Below are 15,454 nucleotides of genomic sequence, written 5' to 3'. Positions count from 1 at the left end.
TGATGTGCCAGCAGGCTGGCGATGTCCTTGTTATTCTTGGCTTCAGCTCTTCTCTCTGAGCAACGTGAAACAGCTCAGAGACTTGTCCTTTGACCACTGGGACAGGGAAGCAACTGGCCATGGTCCCAGGGGGTGACTGGCCAGGCAGGGGGTCTCAGGGTGATGGTGCAGGACAGGGCAGGTCCCTGACTCTTCTGTTTGCATCTCCAGGAATGTAAAATCCAGAACTCCAGCCGCGAGTACTGCAAGATCTTTGCCGCTGAGGCACGAGCTGTCCCTGATTTTGGAGCGGTGCCTGAGTAAGGAAGGAGCTGCGGTTCTGCTGGCTTCACACCCTGGCAGAGCGTCCCAAGGGGTGGTGGGAGGGTTCCCCGTGGGTGATGGGGACATCCCGAAGGGCAGCGCGCTCTTCTCCCACCCTCAAACAGAGGGATGCTGGGGGGGAGGCAGAAGTCAGGGTTGCAGATGGGTGTGAATCACCACTTGCTGCATGGGGAGAGCTCACCAGCTGGTGCTGACGCAGCTCTGTGCTCCCACGCAGGGTAATTCCTCTGTATCTGATTTACCGACCATCAAACAACATCCCATACGCCACGATGGAGGAGGACCTGGGTGGGCCCTGTGAGCAGTACTGTGTCACTGAGAGAGATGGCAGATTGGTGGCACGAGGCACCTCGGAGATCGTACTCAAATGCTGCACCTTCCAGCATTGGGTCTACCAGTGGACAAATGGAAACATCCTTGTGACTGACATGGAAGGTAAAGGGATCCCCCGTCTGATTCCCGTAGCCCCTCGCTACCCTCTGGCCTGCAAAAGGAGGAGGAAAAGCCCCAGCCTTGCCCTCCTGCCTGTTCCCCACGGAGCCCAGCTCTCAGGGTGATGTCCTGGCGCTGGTGCTGGCGCAGAGCCTGGTTGTCCTCCCTTCCATTGCAGGAGTGGGCTGGAAGATGACCAACGTGCGGATCGCTACCAACCTGAAAGGGTGAGTGACGCCGCGCTGCTGGCGCAGTGGGAAGGGCCGTGGGGGTGAGCGTGGTCCCGTCCTCTGCTCCCTGCTCCGGCGGGATGGCTCCTGGTGCCGCCAGGGGCTGAGGACAGCTGTGTTGGCAGGTACCAGGGGCTGAAGGAGAGCTGCTTCCCCTCCCTGCTGGAGCAATTCGCCGCCGCTCACCAATGTAACCACTACTGCAGCATCCTAGGCCTGAAGCCGCTGGAGCCACCCAAGCCCAAGGGCTCCAAGAGCCCCTCCATGGGTCGGAAATCTGCCCAGTCCAGCCCCCAGCTCCAGAAGAAGGGGCTGGCGAGTCCCCAGGGCACCCGCAAGGCTGCTGTGAGCCCCAAGAGCTCCCGGAGAGCTGCCGAAACAGGGGAGGCCCCAGCAGCCTCCAAACCCGGCTCAGAAGAGAGCATCGAGTCTGGTCGCCCGCAGTAGCCAGAGCCACTGCGGCTGGGACCCCCAACTGCAGACCCCCCGCTCTGGACCCCCAGCCTGAGCAGCCGGGGCAGCGCGGGGCCGGGCTGGGAAGGGGAGGCCCTGACAGCAGCCGCTACCGCCGCTCTCCTCCCTTCGGCTCCCGCCCTGTGGAACTTGCGTGGTGTGGTGTGTGCTAGTGTGAGCGGCTCGGCTGGGGTCCTGGGGGGGCTGTGAGCTGTGAGTGGCACAGGCCCCCCCCAAATACCTCTTGACAAGAGCTGCTGCTGGTGGTGGAGCCCGCAGGGCTGTGTGCCGTGCGCTCAGGCTCACTTTCCTTTCTCGACTCTCCGTTTGCCTTCCTCAAGGGACAGGCCATCAGCCCCGCTCCATTGGGCTCCCTGCCTGGCTCCCCTGGGCAAACTGGGAGCCCGGGCTGCCCTTCTGGCTCCTAGCGCCTCTTGTCCCTCTTTGCGTCCTCCAAAAAGCCACTGCGCCAAGCCCCGCCAGCGCTGTGTCCAGGACATGAACCGCAGCAGCACCCAGGTGGTCACGTTTGTCCCACCACACCAGGATTTAAGAGGTTCTGCTGCAGAGGGGTGTCATGGTTGAGCTGCACGGCTCCTCCTGCTCTTGTGGGGAGCTCTGGGCTGCAGGACACGGGTGTTGCTACTGGCAGCTGCACAGGGATGGGATTTCGCACCCCCAGCCTCCCCTGCGCCCCGGGGTGAGCCTCCCACCCCCTTGCAGGGCGGCTGCCGAGGACGGTGCTGCCGCGGGTGCTGCCAGCGCCGTGGTAAGGATGCTCTACCTCACACGGGACACCTGGGGCAAAGGGGAGACCCCTCCTCCGTGCCAGGCGCTGCTTTGGCACAGGCGGGTGTCCGGCCCGCAGGACTCGCCCCTCCTCGCCCCCACGCAGAGCCCGTCCGCCCTGCCCAGCCCCACAGCGCGGCCTGGTCCTGCTTGCTTAGCGTCACCCCTGCTTGGGACGTGTCCGACCCCCGTGGCAGCCGGAGGCAGCCATGGACACGGACTGATGCTCTTGCTGGAAGGTAAGGCACCCTGCAGTGCATCCAGCCTCCCTCGTGCCCGTCAGCTCGCTCGGGCATGCGGCAGCCACCGGAGCGTGGCCGTGGGCAGCCGGGCCGGCAGAGAGCCCCACGCTGCTGCCTCGCCGTGCCAGAGCATCGCCTCTCTGTGCCACAGAGCGTCGCCTCCCTGCGCGGGAGCACCAGCGGTGCCACCCACATGCCTGGCCAAGGCAGTGGTGTCCAAACGGTGGCTGGGTGCAGCCTGGTGGGGAGCGCAGCATGCTGTGGGGTCCTGGTGCTTCGTTGTTGTAAAATAACCATGTACATAACGCGGCCGCGTTGGTGAATGGGTGCTCTCAAGTGCAATAAAGCGCGAAGGACTGGCCGGTTCCCCGGTGTGTGGGCTTTGTGGAAAAGACACACCTGGGCACAGGACGGAGTGGTTTTGTAAATGTCTTCAAGTCACGGCTGTTCCCCCATCCACACCCCACAGGGAGAAGAGAGTGGCTGGGGACGGACTCTGTGGCTGGTGAGGTCCCAGCGGACACTGGCCACCGCAGACACAGTCGCAGGTGCAGCCCGAGCCGAGCATCTCGTGCTGTGTGGGACGGTCGGGGGCCAGAGAGCACTGAGGGTGAGCAGGTGGGGATTTCCATGATTTATTTGGGAGCAGTTCCTCTGTGTCCGCAGGGCCGGCACCTGAGGGTGCTGGTTGCAACAGGGATGTCCATTGTCACTGCAGTGGGGAAGACCAGACACGCAGGTCTGTGATGAGGCTTTTTCTACCTTCGGGCTGGTCCTGGCGGACCCCGGTGCTGCCATGCCCTTGTCCCCAGAGCAGGCAGCTGTCCCTAGGCTGTCCCTGTGCAGGACGTGTGGTTGTAGTGCCCGCAGCACTGCGCCAGGCACGGCACGCTCTGCGCCAGCCCGGCCCAGGCTCCGCTGAAGGAGAGCGTCCCGTTCATGAGCACCGAGCTGGAAGGAGAGGAGCACGGTCAGGAGCTGCTGCCCCACCACTGCGTCCCCAGACAGGACTATGTGGCTCTGGGGACCTTCACACCCACCTGGCAAAGAGCTGCTGGCAGCACCTGTAGGTGGTGTAGCTGATGGAGCTGAAGTTGGTGGTGCTGAGGAACGTCACGCAGTCACCCACCTCTGTTGGCACGTGAAGGAGACCTGGGGGACAAGCTCTGGTCGGGGCTCTCAAGGGACCATGCTCGCAAATCCCACACCCTGACTGTGCTTGTTGCAGATCCTGGGCCTGTGCTCGCAGGTTCCATCCGCCATCCCACCTCAACCCCAGGGACCCGAGAGCTCCTCGCAGCGCCCCAAATGTCCCGGCCCCAGCCCGGTGGTGGATGAGGGGCCGCAGCCCCTGGGCTTAGGCAGCCCCTGGCAAAGCCATAGGGGGACAGCAGAGGGTTTGGCAGCCCTGGTAGAGCCACGGGGAGGACACCCCAGCTGTCCCCATCCCTGCGCCTGTGTTTATAGGGGTCTCCAGCCCTTTGCCTGTCCCTCCCCAGCTCTTTCTGGGACCCACCTGCCAGGCAGGCGTTGAGCATGGAGACGCAGATGCCGGTGAGCAGCGCTCGCAGCACGATGGAGGCGAAGTCGCCCTTGCGCTCGGGCACCAGGGAGGCTGTGGGGCAAAACAGAGACCGGGGCGAGTTGGATCCTTGCTCCAGCTCTACCCCGGCTTGGGGACAGGGAGGGAAATGTCCCAGGTCCACAGCTCTGCCACGTGGTGCCCACCCAACCGCTGGTGTCCGGGGGACAAGGTGGTCCCAGGCAGCACCCAACATGCTGTCTGCCCATCCTGGTGGACACCTGTGGGTGATCAGCCAGAGCCTTCAGCGCTCTCAGCTCTGGAGTCTCTGCTCTTTACCCCACGGCTGGGTGGCACCTGGGCTTGTAGGACACGCACGTGCTTCTGCCCGTGGGTGCTGTGCAAAACCCAACCATATCCTGGGCTGCATCGAAGGAGTGACCAGCAGGTGGAGGGAGGGGATTCTGCCCCTCTGCTCTGCTCTGGGGAGACCCCCCTGCAGTGCTGGTCCAGCTCTGGGTCCTCAGCACAGGACACACATGGACCTGCTGGAGAGGGGCCAGAGGAGCCCCAGAAATGATGCGAGGCTGGAACAGCTCTGCTGGGAGGACAGGCTGAGAGAGTTGGGGGGTTCAGCTGGAGAACAGAAGGTCCGGGGAGACCTTAGTGCGGCCTTTCTGTACCTAAAGGGAACCTAGGAGAAAGCTGGAGAGGGACTTTTTCCAGGGCATATTGTGACAGGACAAGAAGTGATGGCTTTAAACTGAAAGAGGAGAGGTTTAGATTAGATATATGGAAGAAATTCTTCCCCACGAGGGTGCTGAGAGCCTGGCCCAGGTTGGCCAGAGAGGTGGTGGATGAAGCATCCCTGGAGACATCCCAGGCCAGGCTGGACGGGGCTCTGAGCAACCTGAGCTGGTGCAGATGTCCCTGCTCATGGCAGGGGGGTGGAACTAGATGAGCTTTAAGGTTCCTTCCAACCCAAACTATTCTATGGTTCTGTGATTCTGTCACCTCATGCAAATCCTGTTCATTGGTGTGATGGCACAGACCCAACACAGAAGCTTGTGGGTGGGAAATCCCTCCTGCTCCAGCTGAGCCCTTGCTCCCTGGCACCCGGGACGCAGTCACACTCACCCAGGCCTCCCAGCATGATCCCGATGGAGCTGAGGTTGGCGAACCCGCAGAGCGCAAAGGTGGCGATGGTCTCGGCTCGCTCCTGGAGGGCACAGCGACAGGACGGTCACCTCAGCCCAGGAGCAGCCCCAGAGAGCCCGGAGCTGAGCACCGTGTCGTAGCTCCCAGCCCGGCCAGACTCGATGGAGATAAGTCCCCCACCCCAACCCTTTCCCCTTCAACTGTTTTTGGGAGTGAGGATGCAGGTGGTGGGCAGTCTGCCCCGGGGGAACAAGGGACCCTGTAGCACCATGATCTGCCCCACCAAGGAGCGGGATCAGTGGGAAAGGGATTCACTGACTCCTTCAGGATGACCCTGTACCCAGCAGTGAGTGGACATCCCAGCCTAGTTGGCCAGAGGTGCCCTCCCAGCCCCAGCACCATCAGCCTCTTGCGTGCCCACCACCCATCTGACCAGCCATGTCCCATGCCCCGTTTCGACTGCCTCCATTCCTGTGTCCCTCACAGATATCCACTGCTTGCGGCTCCCGTCCCACTCCTCCAGGCCCGACAGCCGATTCTTCTTGTACGTGGCCAGCTGCTGGTATGCCACAAACTCGTTCAGGAAGATCTTGATCCCCAAGAGCTCGGCCACCAGCGGTGAGTCTGCCCAGTCTGCCCCCATGAGAAAGGCCACGGGCATGAGGACGTAGGAGCAAATCACCTGGCAGAAGCATCCCAGAACGGAGCGAGTCAGAGCTGACCTGCACAGGCCCCAGCTTGGACATCCTCTGCCAGCACTTGCCAAACACCCAACAAGGGTCTCAGCAGCAGGCAAAGGTGGGGATAGGTGGGGGACGCAGGATTTGGCAGCCTGGACCATGGGGCTACCCTTGGGGATACCTGGAAGGAGAGCCCCTCAATGTCCACCATCCCCCCAAACCAGCGTAAGGCAGCGTTGATGAACTCCAGCACTGCCAAGAAGGCGATGAGGTTGGCTGCGATGTTGCTCACAAGCCCCACGGAGGTGGTCGCCCCGTTGCTGGCAGCTTCCAGGATGTTCCGCTCCTCCCTGCGCGGCAAAAAGACCCCGATGGGCTGACGTGGCCGCGCATCCCCTGTGCCGGCTCAGCTCTCACTCTGCGGTTGCCCGTGAGCCACAGGCTCTCCCAGCCTCAGGCCACCCACAGTGTCCACTTGTGTCCCCAAACCCCCACCCCGTGGCTTTCCCACCCTGGCAGGACGCGCGCAGCCCCGCGCCCCCATCCCTCTCCTCGTGCTCACCCGCTGGCGAGGTAGACGCTGGCTTTGCCCTTGAACTTGGACTCCTCCACCTCGGGGTAGACGAGTTTGGACATGGCAAGGGCGCAGGGCGCAGCCATCACGGAGGCTGCGATCAGCGACGCCGCGTCTATCTGCAAGGCCAGGCCGTGGGCTTAGGCACGTGCGTCCAAGGCTGCGCCCCAGGACACGCCGCCCTCGGTGTCCCAGCACGTCTGGTGTCAGCTCGGAGCAGCTCAGGACTTTCCGTTTGCTCAGGGTGAGAAAAATGTCTCAGGTTTTCCCATCTGAGCTGGCCATGGCACGAAGGGCAACTCATCTGGGTGGAGGCACTGCTGGCACCGCAGCCATCACAGCCTTGGAGATGTTAATATCTCCTGCTGTTTGACCGAATCATGATGATTCTTGTCACTTCCTTGTCCCTTTTTATCAATATCAGAGCAATAGGTGGTGCAACCTTGCAAACTTCTACCTGCTGACAAAGAGCCAAGTTCCCAGTCTCACCCCTCCCCTGCCCGCCGAGTGGCAATGTCTCATTTCTCTGACCTTCCACCCTTGGCTCCTCGTTTAAAGAGACTAATTAATGTTTAAATAGCAGGAGTTCAGCCGGCAGGTCGAGGGGGAGATTTATTCCCCAATACAGAGCTCTGATGAGGCCTTGTTTGGACACCGTGTCCAGGGCTGAGACCACCAGGGCGCGGGACCACCAAGGAATATGGAGGAGCTGGATTGTTTGGTCGGGAAAAAAGAGGCCTGAGGGGGTTGCAGTTGCTGTTCCCAACTACTTAAAAAGGGGGTTGGAGAGAATCCCCAGTGAAAGGGTGAGAAGCAAAGACGCAGTTTCAGTGGGGAAATTCCAGTTGGATATAAGGAAAAAAATTGTTCGCCACCCCACAGGGCACCCGTGAGGTGGACCAGAGAGGTGGAGGGAGATCTCCATCCATGGGGATGTTCCCCACCAAGCTGGATAAGGCCCCTTGGGCTCGGCCATCACCTCCTTTGGGCAGGAGGGTGGATCAGAGATGCCCAGAAGGGTCCTTCCAGGCTAAATGATCCCATGATTTGGTGAGATTTTCCCCGCTCGCTGTGCAAGGACAGGCGGTGAGGGTCCCATGGCAGTGCCTTCTGCTTCACCGGGCTCAGGGGTTTTGGCCAGGCCAGCGAAGGTGAAGCTGGAAGCCCCCAGCCCTCATCCTGCTTATGGCAGGGGACTGTGGGACACTTGCTGTGGGTCTTCTCCCCTCTGCAAGCCCAGGGTAGGTCTCGTTTGTCAGGATCCCAGAGCAGGGAGCGTGTGGCACGTCTGCTCGCGCACTCACCCCAAAGGAGATGTAGGCACCCATCACGCTGCCCGCGATGGTGGAAAAGCCACCAGTCATCACAGCATGGACTTCTGAGTGGGTCATGTCTGCAAGGTATGGGCGGATGAGCAGTGGGGCTTCGGTCTGCGAGAGAGAAAACCCTGTTGTCCTTGAAGCACAGTCATGCAGGGATGCAGGTCTCCTGGGAAGGGAGAAGAAGACCCTTCCTCCAGGGCAGGCTCAGCTGCAAGGGCTGAGGGGCTGCATCTCCTGCCCAGGACCTTACCTGTCCCACAAAAATGTTCCCTGCCACGCTCAGGGTCTCAGTGGGAGTGGTGCCCATCGAGACCTGAAGGACCCAGGAGATCTGGGAAAAGACAAGGCCACCACATTCACAAAGGCTCCTGGCACCCTGCCACCCGCTCCCCAAAGCAGGGCGCTGCTTGGGCCTCTGGCCTCCCGCACACAGGTGACCTCGGGAAGCACCCACAGACCAGGCAGCAACATCAGCCCTGGAGCTTGGCTTTCTCAGGACAATGTGCAAGAAAAGGGGGTTTTGTGTCTATTCTTTTAGCAGGACAAATCACCCCAAATTAGTACCATCCCAGTTTTTCTGGGACATCCCTCAGCTGATCATAGCAGTCAGAGAAGCCACCAGGTTCTTCTGCTTTCCACCATCATCCCAGAGCCAGCTGTGAGGCCCTACCTTGAGAATGAGCCACTGCATGATGCCGAGGTAGTAGAGGATGGACATCATACAACTGAAGAAGACAATGATGGGCAGAGCCTGCAGGCAAGGCACCAGAGCAGAGGGTTAAAGGAGAACTGAGCAGCACATCTCAGTGCACTTGGGGACCAATCCTCCGTGTCTCATGAGCTGGCCATGGGGTGGTGTCGCACAGCCAGCCCACGCTGTTGGGGTGCCACAGCACCGGGCCAGGCTGGCAGGACTGACAGGAGCCAGTGCAGATCCCCCATGGCACCGAAGGGGTCTATGGGTGGGTAGAAAGCTGAGGGAGACCCATCGTTGCCATGGTTGAGCTCTGCTCCAGCAACACTGGCTGCATTCAACTCCATGCCCTCCAGGACCCAGCCAGGCCAGAAGAAACCCAAGAAAACCAGGGTCTGCCTCTCCCTCCCATACCCCATTCCCCAAGCTGACCTGAAAGGCAAAGACATCTTGAATGAGCGTGTTCCCAAAGACAAAGCCAGAGCCGGCTGTGGTGTAGCCCAGGAAGAACTGCAAGGGGAGAAGTTACATGGTAGGACAGAGGTGTCCATCAGCTCTTTCCTTGACATCTCACTTCTACCTAGCAGGGGTCTGTGCCCCCAGCCCCTCATTTCCCCACTCCACCAGAGAAGCATAGGACAGAGCGAGCAGACACAGTACCTGGACCTGGTCACCCAGCCACTGGAAAGCTTGGACACCGGGGGTTGTTCGGAGGACAAAGAGTCCAAACAAGAACTCCAAGCCAAGGCCCCAGAAGACAGCTCTCCAGGACACCTGTGGACCAAGAGCAGAATGGATATTGAGATGTTAGCAAAGCCAACAGCCTGTCCTCTTGGGCTTCCTGCCCTTTGACAGCCACCCACGGCAAACACCAGCTCACTGTGCCCTAGGTGAGGGTCATGGGACGCTAATAAAGAAAGTGTCATGGAAACCCATGAACATAGGTTGGTGATAGTAGAAGCAGATGAGTTGGGATGCAGGAACTGGCTAGTGGGACATGACCTGCCAGGCTTACCCAGGGGGAGACAAGCACGGAGACCTTCTGGTGGTTTGACTGGTAGTACAGACCCTCTAGAGCAAAACTTCCTGTTCCTTTGGGGAAGGGGATGGAAGGATTGCCCAAAACATTGAAGCAGGTTGGGTTGGAAGCCACTGGGACTTCAATCATTTCTGCCCAAACCACCCAAGCGACCTGAAGCTCAGGTCTACCTTCTACCTGCAGGCACCCGATGCTCAGACATGGGTCTAGTGCTGGGTCTTTGGGTCTGACCCACTATGCGGGACATGGTGGAAAAAAGGATGGAGGCACAGTGGGGGAGCACCAGGTTGAGCAGAGGGAAGGAAAGTGGTGGCGTAGCTTTGGGCTCCATCTACCCAACCAGCTCGGCTCCCCAGGCTGTGCCCAGCTCTGCCCAGGAGCCCTGATGGGCTTCTGCTTCCTCCAGCGAGCTTCAGCGATGGGCCAGCAAGAAGGAAGCACTTGTTCCCCAGTGCTGGGTGGTCACCTCCTGCGAGGGGACCGATGGCCAAGCCACACCTGAAACACGTACTGCGCGGTGGTGCTTGGAGCAGGCGAACAGGAACAGCACCAAAAAGCAGAATCCAGCTAAGGAGATGAGCTGCTCTGGATTTCTGGAGGTGTCCAAAGCCAACCACGCGATCAGGCCCCCCAAGAGGGCCACCCACAGCAGCCTGTAAAGGAAATCCCAGACTGTCACAGAGAGGATGTCCCCATGGGGACAGCAGCTCATGAAGGGCAGGAGCTAATTGTGTGGGAGTTGCCACCATAAGGTCCAAGCATCTGGTGAAACCTGGCGCTCGGACACAAATGAGGGGTGTGAATATCCACCACACTACTGAGGCAGAGTAGCAAGATGTTTCTGTCACAGCTTTTAAGTGCTCCCAGGCTGGGCCGTGCCTCGTTATTCGTGAGGTGCTTGCACGGCGCTAGGGCATGTGTCCCATGCCACCGGCTGTCGGTCACACCAGTCTGGCTCTGGTGGGGCAGCCGTGGGCGAGGGGACCGGGTGCCGGGAGGGACGTGGCTCTGCCGATCCCTGACTCACCATTTCAGCCACGGCCAGGACCTCTGGAAGCATTTCCCAACGGGGCTGAGGAGCAGCAATACCCTTGCCCCACAGTGCTTCTTGAAGAGGCTCCAGCAGGTGAAGAAGGCAACCACAGCAGTCATGACAACCAAGGCAAGGGCTCGCTGGAAATTGAGCCAACAGGCCGCAATGAAGTAGCACAGGTAGGCTGTAGAAGGCACATTGGAGGTCAGAAACATCAGGGCCATAGGATCATGGAGTCATAACACTAACCAAGGCCAACGATGAGGTTAAGTTCCTCTAGATGTCCTTCCCCGGCCACCTTTGAGGCTCCCATCTGCACACGGGGAGGACTTAGGGACAGCACCCCAGCTCACTGGTGACAGCAGCTCAGCTGTCTAGGGGCACATGGAGCAAGCAGAGGAGGCACAGCAAACCCCTTGGGGAGCAGGAGGACAGTGAGGTGCAGGGTGCCCCCAGGGCAGGAGTGGCGAGGAGGAGGCGTGCGGTGGGGCTGGGGAGAGAAGAAACCACCTCCACGCGGGTGGACGTGCCCAGTGCTTGGGGACTGGGGACACGGCCAGCCAAAGGGATGCGGAGATGGGGTCTCAGTGCCAGGAAGTCCTCACCTACTCCAAGGAGCCCCAGGACAACCATTCTCAACACCTTGGCATGAGCCTTGCAGAAGCACTTTGCCTTGGATACCGACTGCAGGACCTTCCTGGGGAGAGTCACACACCAGAGGCGTGAGGTGCACAGATGATGCCTCTCCCAACCCATCCCTACCCTACCCAACCCAACTCTACCCTGCCCAACCCTACCCAACCCAAGGGAGCCAGGTCGTGACTGTTCTGCCAGGGGGCTGTGGCAGCAGCTTGGTGGTATAGGCGGACTGTGGCCTCCAGCAGCTCTGCTGCCCGCTCCCAGGAGGAGCGATCTGACCCATTATGGCAGGGAACTGCCCACTACACAGCTCAGCACCCCAGGCATCATGAGGAAAGGTTTTCTCTGGGTGGCTGCTACGGAGACAGAGACTTGCCACTGCCACCCTATGAAGCTATATGGAGCCATCAGGCACTGTGTGTCCTGTGTGGTCAATATGACCCTGCTCTGCTCCCAGATGAGGTATGTGCAAGCCTCATTTGGCTCCGGGAGAAATGCTGGCCCAAGGATTGCAGACTTAAAATCATAGCATGTCCTGAGTTGGAAGGGACCCACAAGGATCATGGAGTCCAACTCCTGTCCCTGCACAGGACAACCCACAGGTCACACCGTGTGTCTGAGGACGTTGTCCAGTCTCTTCTTGAACACTGTCAGGCTGGGGCCGTGACACCTCCCTGGGGAGCCTGTCCCAGTGTCCAGCACCTCTGGGTGAAGAACCTTTTCCTCATGTCCAACTGACCCTCCCTGGCACATCTTCCTGCCATTGCCTCAGGACTTGCTATGACCATGGGAAACACCCCCCACACATGCATCTCCAGGGGTTATCCTACCTGTGGTGGGAGGAGGACCCCCTTTCCCCTTCTCCTCTCCTCTCCTCCTTGCTTTCACCATGTGGACCATCACTTTCTTCAGAGAGTCTCTTCTCTCCCTGGAAAAAACCATTAGCGGGAGCACGCTGAGCAGCTCCTGTGCCCTGACACGAGGGGAGGGGAGGACTTACCAGGGGGCTGAAAGCCGGGTTATCTGTGCCCTTCTCAAGGCTGGCCAGGGTTATGTGGTTTTCTTCCATCTCCAGAAGTGCCACAGCTTCAATGCATCAGAGAAACAGCACTGCGAGGGACCAGCGCTGGCTCGGATGGGATCAGCCCTGGGAAGGATGAAAGTCCAACCCCACTTTTCAATTTTGAGTCTCTGAGAGGAGAATTCCCTTTGCAGTAGGGATTCAGAGCAGTTCCTGCACCCGCATATCAAGAGACCATCCCATGGGGTCATCAAGCCGTGAAGCTGGTGGACTTTACTCTTCCATGCTTCCAAGGAACTACGGCAGAGGATTAGCTGCAGCAGGGACAGCTGGTACTCCCAGTTGGTGGCAGTGGCCACCAGCCTCCGTGAGCCCCTTTGCAAGTGGGATTTTTGCAAAAAATAAATCTGCCTGCACCCTTCATTGTGAGCTCTTGGTGCAACAGTAAGATAAGGAAGAAGGTCCTTTTGTGTTGAGAACTAGTACAGCCCAGGAGCAATGGGAAGTAATCAGAGGTAGTTTGCATGGGGACTGGCCCTAAAGCAGGATTATACTGGGAGAACCGGTCCAGCAAAGCCAGAAGAACCAGTGTTATGACAGGGCAGGAACTCCTGGAGCATCCTATTTGGACACTCTACCTGGAGAAGGTTGAAGGAAGAGCAGAGAAGTCACAGAGAAGGCAGCGACTGACTGTAGGAGCACATCCGCGTGAGGACTTGTCCTTGCCGTGGAGGAGGGTTGTAGAGGTCTGCATGGAGAAGGTGCAGACAGCAGGGTCGTCACCCGCTTCCTGCAGCGTGAGAATTAGGGGCCACTGAAGGGAGAGACCCGGCCCCGCATGGAGGTGGGGGGTTTTGGAGAACATCCTGCTCGGCGTGGGACCTCAGGGTGGCCATGGGCTCCTCGGGCCAGCGGAGCCACCAAGGGGGACCACTGAGGCGTGCTGGCCTCCCGCGTGTCCCTGGGCTCATGGCTCCTTGGCAGCAGCGCCGTGGTGGGAACCCAAGACCCCAGACCTCCTCCAGGTCCCCCAGCACCCCTGGTACCCCCCAGGACCCCTCCCCAGGACCCTGGCAGGGATCAGGAAGACCCCCCTCCCCAGACCCACTGCCATTTCAGGGACACCCACCAGAACCCCCTCTGGGCTCAGTGATCCCCCCAGTCCCCTCAGCACTCAGGGACCCCCCCAGGGCGCCCTCATGTCCCGCGTCCACCCCGGCTCGTACCCACCGGCACCGCACTCGTTCTCCAGCCCCGCGGCCACGCAGCTTCCCGGCCCCGGTTACCGATTAACAGCTCGGTCCAAAGAGCTGGGCTGGGCGCGGTGGGGCCGGGGCCGCCCCGGCGCCTCTCGGGGTTCACCCCCGGGCTTCACCCCCGGGGCTCCCACCGGGTTCACACCGGGTTCACACCGGGACTCACGCCCGGCCGCTCGCAGGGATGCGCGGAGGAGCCGGCGCGGCGGCCGCGGTGCTGCCCAAAGGGGTTGTCCCGGGATAGTTTCACCCCGCAGGGGAAAGTGGCCTCGGGGGAGGTAACCAAAGCAGAAACCCGGCCTTTCCCCCACCCCAGGAAACGTCTCCCGGGAGCGGCGTCGGCACCAAGTCTCATCAGCCGGTGCCTGCGCAGGGAGGGACGAGGCCGCCGGCAAAACTCAGCCTGGCCCCGCGTGGTGGAAACCGCTTTTTCACGCGGGACAGTGGGAGTCGCACCCGGCCGGTACCTTCCCTGCATTATTGTTTTGGTTTTGTTTTGTTTTTGTTTTCTTTTTTCGCAGGGAGCGGTGAAGCGGCGCGGCTCCAGCGCCAGGGATTAGCAGGTACAGGCTCAGAGATCGCTGATTAACGACGCCACGGAGTGTCCACGCGCGACACGGCGCCCGTGTGCAAGTGCTCCCCGTGCCAGCTCCCAGTGCACACGAGCAGCACCTTCTCCCTGCGGATTATATCCAGCCTCGGTGCTAAAGCTGCCGAAATTGGGGTTGCTGCAGCGTGAGAGCGCCCAGCACCCACCCGCGTGGGTGTAAAATCCCGAAGGCGGCCCACTCGCGGGCTGCTCCGGCGGGACGCACGGAGCCCGGGCACCGATCGCAGCCTCAGCCGCTGCCCGGGCAAACCGCGCGCGCCGCATTCGCAAACGCGGAGCCCCGCAGCGCCGCCCCACGCGTGGGAGCGCGGTCCCGCCCCGCGCTCGGCTCATCAGCACTAAGGGCCGCCGGCCGGGCCGTTCAACGAGAGCCCCGGTAGCGCGCCGTGATCGTATAGTGGTTAGTACTCTGCGTTGTGGCCGCAGCAACCTCGGTTCGAATCCGAGTCACGGCATCGCCCCGGCGGTACCACGGCACACGGGCTCCGGTGTTTTTTTAGCCTTTTAGGGTGTTTTCTCTTCTGTAGCGGCACCGTAAATCTTCAATTAATTTTTTACACGTCGTGCCGATATTTCGTCTTTTTTTTTCCCCGTCTCCTGGCGGGTCGCGGTGCTGCGGGGCCGGAGCGTGCTCTGCCCGGCCCGGGGACTCATCGTAAAGGACGGGCACAACGCGAAATTTAAAACAAAACAATGAAATCAAGATAAAAATGACGGCGTGGGAAGGGGGAAAAAAAAAAAAAATACCGGAGCCCGTGTGCCGTGGTACCGCCGGGGCGATGCCGTGACTCGGATTCGAACCGAGGTTGCTGCGGCCACAACGCAGAGTACTAACCACTATACGATCACGGCGCGCTACCGGGGCTCTGGGCGGGCGGGCCGGCCGGCGGCCCTTAGTGCCGCTGCGCGCACCTCGCGGGGCGGGGCTGGCGGGCCGCGCCCCGCCCCGCGGTGTTTCCATGGCGACAGGAGTGAGTGGCAGGTTCTCCTCCCGCCCCGGTGCGGCTGAGCGCGCATGCGCTGTCCTGCGGGGCCCGATCCTGGTCCTGACCGCCCCCCCCCGCCTCATCGCTGCCCCCGCATCAGCCCCTCCCGGTCCCCAACCCCACCTGGGCCCGGGCCGTGACCCCGGGTCTAAACCTGTGTCCCACCCTAAGCCCCATCGCAGCCGTGGGTTTAACCCTCTCTGAGCCCACTCCTAACCCTAACGCTCCATCTCTGGGCTTGGCTTAACTCCAGATTCTGACCCTGAGCCCATCCCTGCTCCCCGCCCTAACCCTGACACCCCCAATTCTCACCCCGACCCTTCCCCTCGCCCTGTCCCCAGCCCTCACCATGTCCCTGACCCCAGCCCACAGCCGCTGACACCCCACCTCTCACCTCCCGGGCTGTTTCTCAGAGAATAAAGTTTCTGTCTATCGCAGCATTAAGGACTC

General features: G+C 60.8%; 2 protein-coding genes and 2 non-coding genes across 4 annotated transcripts in view; 2 read left to right on the top strand and 2 right to left on the bottom strand.

Moving 5' to 3' along the window:
• The window catches only part of ALPK3 (alpha kinase 3), a 36,006-nt gene extending 33,169 nt beyond the window's left edge, over positions 1-2,837 (top strand). Inside the window, exons 10-13 of the mRNA XM_065642215.1 lie at positions 211-299; positions 542-759; positions 935-983; positions 1,112-2,837. Coding sequence (XP_065498287.1) covers positions 211-299; positions 542-759; positions 935-983; positions 1,112-1,433 — 678 coding nt within the window. The 3' untranslated portion in view covers positions 1,434-2,837. The remainder of the gene's footprint in view (positions 1-210; positions 300-541; positions 760-934; positions 984-1,111) is intronic.
• A 460-nt stretch (positions 2,838-3,297) lies between these two features.
• On the bottom strand, positions 3,298-12,210 carry LOC135992789 (sodium/nucleoside cotransporter 1-like). Its single transcript, XM_065642218.1, has 17 exons — positions 12,132-12,210; positions 11,962-12,059; positions 11,098-11,189; positions 10,487-10,676; positions 9,971-10,112; positions 9,081-9,194; positions 8,853-8,930; positions 8,397-8,477; positions 7,977-8,057; positions 7,709-7,834; positions 6,393-6,523; positions 6,012-6,180; positions 5,635-5,832; positions 5,130-5,211; positions 3,987-4,085; positions 3,511-3,622; positions 3,298-3,421 (listed from the first exon to the last, which is right to left on the bottom strand). Exons 1-17 carry the CDS (start codon positions 12,198-12,200, stop codon positions 3,298-3,300), a joined length of 1,986 nt encoding a protein of 661 aa, XP_065498290.1. The 5' UTR covers positions 12,201-12,210.
• A 2,191-nt stretch (positions 12,211-14,401) lies between these two features.
• TRNAH-GUG (transfer RNA histidin (anticodon GUG)) lies at positions 14,402-14,473 on the top strand. Its single transcript has one exon. It is a non-coding gene; the product is annotated as a tRNA-His (tRNA).
• A 325-nt stretch (positions 14,474-14,798) lies between these two features.
• On the bottom strand, positions 14,799-14,870 carry TRNAH-GUG (transfer RNA histidin (anticodon GUG)). Its single transcript has one exon. It is a non-coding gene; the product is annotated as a tRNA-His (tRNA).
• Positions 14,871-15,454: the final 584 nt, after the last annotated feature.

Source organism: Caloenas nicobarica, chromosome 10, assembly GCF_036013445.1.
Source record: "Caloenas nicobarica isolate bCalNic1 chromosome 10, bCalNic1.hap1, whole genome shotgun sequence".
Classification (NCBI taxonomy): Eukaryota; Metazoa; Chordata; class Aves; order Columbiformes; family Columbidae; genus Caloenas; species Caloenas nicobarica.
Note: the sequence above shows the minus strand (reverse complement) of the source record. Positions and strands in the feature narration are given on the sequence as shown.